This window comes from Scylla paramamosain, chromosome 29 (assembly GCF_035594125.1).
Source record: "Scylla paramamosain isolate STU-SP2022 chromosome 29, ASM3559412v1, whole genome shotgun sequence".
Classification (NCBI taxonomy): domain Eukaryota; kingdom Metazoa; phylum Arthropoda; class Malacostraca; order Decapoda; family Portunidae; genus Scylla; species Scylla paramamosain.
The window spans coordinates 17099380-17104379 of NC_087179.1; the positions used below are offsets into that span (position 1 = coordinate 17099380).

At 41.5% G+C, this 5000-nt stretch overlaps 1 protein-coding gene across 1 annotated transcript in view; it reads left to right on the top strand.

Annotated features, from left to right (window-relative positions):
- LOC135115653 (cell adhesion molecule Dscam2-like) overlaps window positions 1-5000 on the top strand; it is a 125550-nt gene that overhangs the window by 68244 nt on the left and 52306 nt on the right. The window contains exon 6 of the mRNA XM_064032577.1: window positions 3155-3271. Within this exon, the coding sequence (XP_063888647.1) occupies window positions 3155-3271 (117 nt within the window). The remainder of the gene's footprint in view (window positions 1-3154; window positions 3272-5000) is intronic.

Below are 5000 nucleotides of genomic sequence, written 5' to 3' on the forward strand. Positions count from 1 at the left end.
TAAAGAGGATAAAGATGAACGTAAAGCACAACAAAGGATAATAAGGCAAAATTAAGCAAAAACTATAATAAAAACAATGAATAAGATAAAGGAAGTAGTAAAGGAAGATACGTAAAATCAGAAAGTCTCGTAGCCTCAAACACTAGGCTTCACATCATCCCTTTGAATGAACCTACCAACAGAACTATCTCTCTCTCTCTCTCTCTCTCTCTCTCTCTCTCTCTCTCTCTCTCTCTCTCTCTTCTTTCTTTTCTTTATTTATTTTTTTCTCTCTCACATATAGCAATCTATCATTCTGGTCTTCCTCTGCGCGCGCACACACACACACACACACTATACTTAAGATATCTACACATTCTGAAAACCATCCACATGTTTATCTGTTACATCCACATAAGCAGCATTCCCATCCACATGTGAGTTATTTATTTATTTATTTTTTCTGTGTTTCTTTGTGTTTCGTTTGTTCCTCTTTATCTTCTCAATGTCATTTTCATGTTTTATCTCTTCTTCCATCCATATTCTATTTTTTTTTTACTTTCTGTTGTCCTTATCATCGTCCTCTTCTCTTTTCCTGTTTCTCTTTTAGTCCTTTCCTCGCCTTCTTCTCTTTCTTCCCCTCCTTCTTGAAGATTGAAAAACAATTTTCTACAAAAGTTTTTTCATCTGAGGTTACATATGATTAAGTTATGAAATGCAGAAAAAGAATATTGATATAAAATGTATATATCAATTGAAAAAGTGTGTTTTCCAAGTGTTGTTATTTTGTATAAAAAGTTGAATATGATTTTCATCTAAACCGATCTCCAAAAAACTCAAAACAGTATCTTACAGATGTATAATGGTTCTTTTATAAGTAAAGAACATACGACATTTGTTAGGAGAAAATTCTTTAAATTCAAATTTTCTTCTTAAAATTTTAACGAAGGTCCTGACCTTCTTCCCCTCCTTCCTCTTTTTTTCCTCCTCCTCTTTTTTCTTCATGTTGTCTTTATCATCCTTCTCTTCTCTTTTCCTCCTCTCTTAGCTCTTTTCTCTCCTCTTCCTCCTCTTTTTCCTCCTCCTCCTCTGCAACATTACGCCCCGTGCACTTAGTTAAGTAGATATAAATTGTTTGTATCATTGCCCTAATCGTTTATGGTGCAGTTGGGAGAGGGTTGTTTAGATATTAAATTGCTCGTGTGATTAGTGAGTCAGTCGTCCTGTTAGTCTGCTGGCTGATTGGATAGTTCGGGTAGTTAGTGTAGCTAATTGAAATGCCAGTTGAGTTGTTAGGTTGTGGTCGGACTTTGGTTAGGTTTCCGCATTTCTTCAGTTATTTGGTTGTTAGGTTTAGGTTAAGTTAGGTTAGGTTAGGTTAAGTTAGGTTAGGTTAGGTTAGGTTAGGTTAGGTTAGGTTAAGTTAGGTTAGGTTAGGTTAAGTTTGGTTAGGTTGGATTAGGTTAGGTTTTGGTTAGGTTAGGTTAGGTTTGGTTAGGTTAGGTTAGGTTAGGTTAAGTTAGGTTAGGTTAGGTTAGGTTAGGTTGGGTTAGGTTAGGTTAGGTTAAGTTAGGTTAGGTTAGGTTAGGTTAGGTTGGGTTAGGTTAGGTTAGGTTAGGTTAGGTTAGGTTAGGTTAGGTTAGGTTAGGTTGGGTTAGGTTAGGTTAGGTTAGGTTGGGTTAGGTTAGGTTAGGTTAGGTTGGGTTAGGTTAGGTTAAGTTAGGTTAGGTTAGGTTAGGTTAGGTTGGGTTAGGTTAGGTTAGGTTAGGTTAGGTTGGGTTAGGTTAGGTTAGGTTAGTTTTGGTTTGGTTAGGTTAGGTTAGGTTGGGTTAGGTTGGGTTAGGTTTGGTTAGGTTAAGTTAGGTTAGGTTAGGTTGGGTTAGGTTAGGTTAGGTTGGGTTAGGTTAGGTTAGGTTAGGTTAGGTTGAGTTAGGTTAGGTTAGGTTAGGTTGGGTTAGGTTTGGTTAGGTTGAGTTAGGTTAGGTTAGGTTAGGTTGGGTTAGGTTAGGTTAGGTTAGGTTAGGTTGGGTTAGGTTTGGTTAGGTTAGGTTGGGTTAGGTTAGGTTAGGTTAGGTTAGGTTGGGTTAGGTTAGGTTAGGTTAGGTTGGGTTAGGTTAGGTTAGGTTAGGTTAGGTTAGGTTGGATTAGGTTAGGTTAGGTTAGGTTAGGTTAGGTTGGGTTAGGTTAGGTTAGGTTAGGTTGGGTTAGGTTAGGTTAGGTTAGGTTAGGTTAGGTTGGGTTAGGTTAGGTTAGGTTAGGTTAGGTTGGGTTAGGTTAGGTTAGGTTAGGTTGGGTTAGGTTAGGTTAGGTTAGGTTAGGTTAGGTTGGGTTAGGTTAGGTTAGGTTAGGTTGGGTTAGGTTAGGTTAGGTTAGGTTAGGTTAGGTTAGGTTGGGTTAGGTTAGGTTAGGTTAGGTTGGGTTAGGTTAGGTTAGGTTGGGTTAGGTTAGGTTAGGTTAGGTTGGGTTAGGTTAGGTTAGGTTAGGTTAGGTTAGGTTAGGTTGGGTTAGGTTAGGTTAGGTTAGGTTGGGTTAGGTTAGGTTAGGTTAGGTTAGGTTAGGTTGGGTTAGGTTAGGTTAGGTTGGGTTAAGTTAGGTTAGGTTAGGTTAGGTTGGGTTAGGTTAGGTTAAGTTAGGTTAGGTTAGGTTAGGTTAGGTTAGGTTAGGTTGGGTTAGGTTAGGTTAGTTTAGTTTTCATCTATATTCCTTTCTTTCTCCCCATTCCCTCTCCCCCTGCCCTCTTCCTTCACCTTCCTTCCTTATCCTCTCCCCACTTCCTTTCACCCCTCCATTCTCTCCCCTCTCCCTTCATCTTCCTTCCTTATCCTCCCCCTCATTCTCTCTCCCCTCTGCCTTCTTCTTGCTTCCTTATCCTCTCCCCATTCCCTTTCACCCTTCCATTCTGTCCCCTCTCCCTTCAATCTTCCTTCTTTACCTTCTCCCCTATTCCTTCTCACCCTCACCAGAAGAAAGTAAATTAAAGGAGAAAATCAGAAAAGGATAAACTGAAAAAGAACCCCACAAAAGTAATTAAGAAAAAAAAAACACAAGCCAATCACTAATAATTATATACACTAAAAAGATAAAAAGAAAACAAGCAGAAATTCACAGCAAATAAAGTTTAAACACTGTCATTTCTATTGCTCTCCTCACCCCTGCGCCGTCTTTCCCCCTGCAGAGGCTGAGGGGGGAGTGGCGCCGCAGATGGGGGAACGCGGTGGGCGGCAGGTGGTGGCGGCTGGTCAACAGGTGACTCTGCCGTGCATCGCTCAAGGTCATCCACCCCCCAGTACACGTGAGTCACCTTTGTATGTGTGTGTGTGTGTGTGTGTGTGTGTGTGTGTGTGTGTGTGTGTGTGTGTGTGTGTGTGTGTGTGTGTTGGTTTTCATGTGTTTGTGATTTATTTTTCTCTATTTTTATAATTTCTTTCTCTTTCTCCTTCTCAGTTTTCTTTTACTATCATTTTTCTTGTCTTTGTTCTTCTCAATTCATTTATCTTTTTTTTTTCATATAATATTAAATTCACTGGGACGTTTCTTTATTAATCTATTTACCTTCCCTTTCACTCATTCATTCATTCATTTACTTATTAGTTTTGCTTGTTGTCATTTTCCCTCCTTGTCTTACTTTCTCTACTTAAAGAAACAAAAACAACTTCATTCTGGGTGTGTGTGTGTGTGTGTGTGTGTGTGTGTACGTATAGCTGCGTATGCTCGTGGGCGCTTGTCAGTCATTCATTCAGCCAGTCAGTCAATCAGAGAGGCAGGTGAGGCGGGTGTGGTGCGCTCCTGTTCTCAACACAAGCTTACCCACACACACTCTGAAAGTATTATACAGTATTCGTGGCGCGGGCGGGGTGAGGTTAAGCTTGAAACCTCTATCGTATATCACTATCTGGTATACACACACTTCTCTCTCCCCTGGTCTCTCCTTCCCCTTTGTTTTCGTGCCTCGCTGTCTCTCTCTCTCTCTCTTTTTCGCTAGCCAGGTGAAGGTGGGACAATGCAACGCCAGATAAAGGTGTGCTCTACAGTGGATTCAGAACTCGTTTGTTTTTGTATATAAATGCAGGTGAAAAGTCTACAGCGTGGCGTAAGGAGTATTTGTGTGTGTGTTTGTTTGTGTGTGTGTGTGTGTGTGTGTGTGTGTGTGTGTATGTGTGTGTGTGTGTGTGTGTATCAGGTGTGTTTCTATTTTTCTCTCCTTTCTCTCACCTCTTCCTTTACAGTCTATTCATTCCTCTCCCTCCCTCCTCTCTCTCTCTCTCTTTCTCTCCCTCTCCTTCTCTCTATTCCTTTCTTCTATCACTCACTCCCTTACCTCCTCTCTTCACCTCTCCTCTCTCACTTCTCTTTCTAATTTCACCTTTCCTCCCATCCCTCACCCATTCCTCCAGTTACCCCTTTCCTGTCCCTGTACCCCTTCCTCTCCCATATCAAACTATTCACCCCCCTTCCCTCTCTCCTCCTCTTTCTTCCACTAACTTTTCTATCCTGTTCTTCCCTCCCTTCCCTTCATTTCCTTCCTCCTCCTTCTCCTCCTCATCCTCCTCCTCCTCCAGGGTAATGTCACACAACTGCTGTACGTGGCGCTGACGAAGGGTTGGCTAAGAGAGAGAGAGAGAGAGAGAGAGAGAGAGAGAGAGAGAGAGAGAGAGAGAGAGAGAGAGAGAGAGAGAGAGGAGAGGGGGATAAAAGAGGTACCCATTCACATATTTCCGACCTCCTCCTCCTCCTCCTCCTCCTCTTCCTCCTCCTCCTCCTCCTCGTCCTCCTCCTCCTCCTCCTCCTTTCTTTTCGGCGTCATATTTTTCTTCTTTTTCTCCTCCTCCTCCTCCTCCTCCTCCTCCTTCCGCTCCTTTTTCTCCTTTTTTTCTTTTCATATTTTCTTCCTCCTCCTCTTCTTCTTCTTCTTCTTCTTCTTCTTCTTCTTCTTCTTCTTCTTCTTCTTCTTCTTCTTCTTCCTCTCTTCCATTCATTGTTGTATTGTGTTGCGCCTAAAAGTATTTATCAGGAGAGAGAGA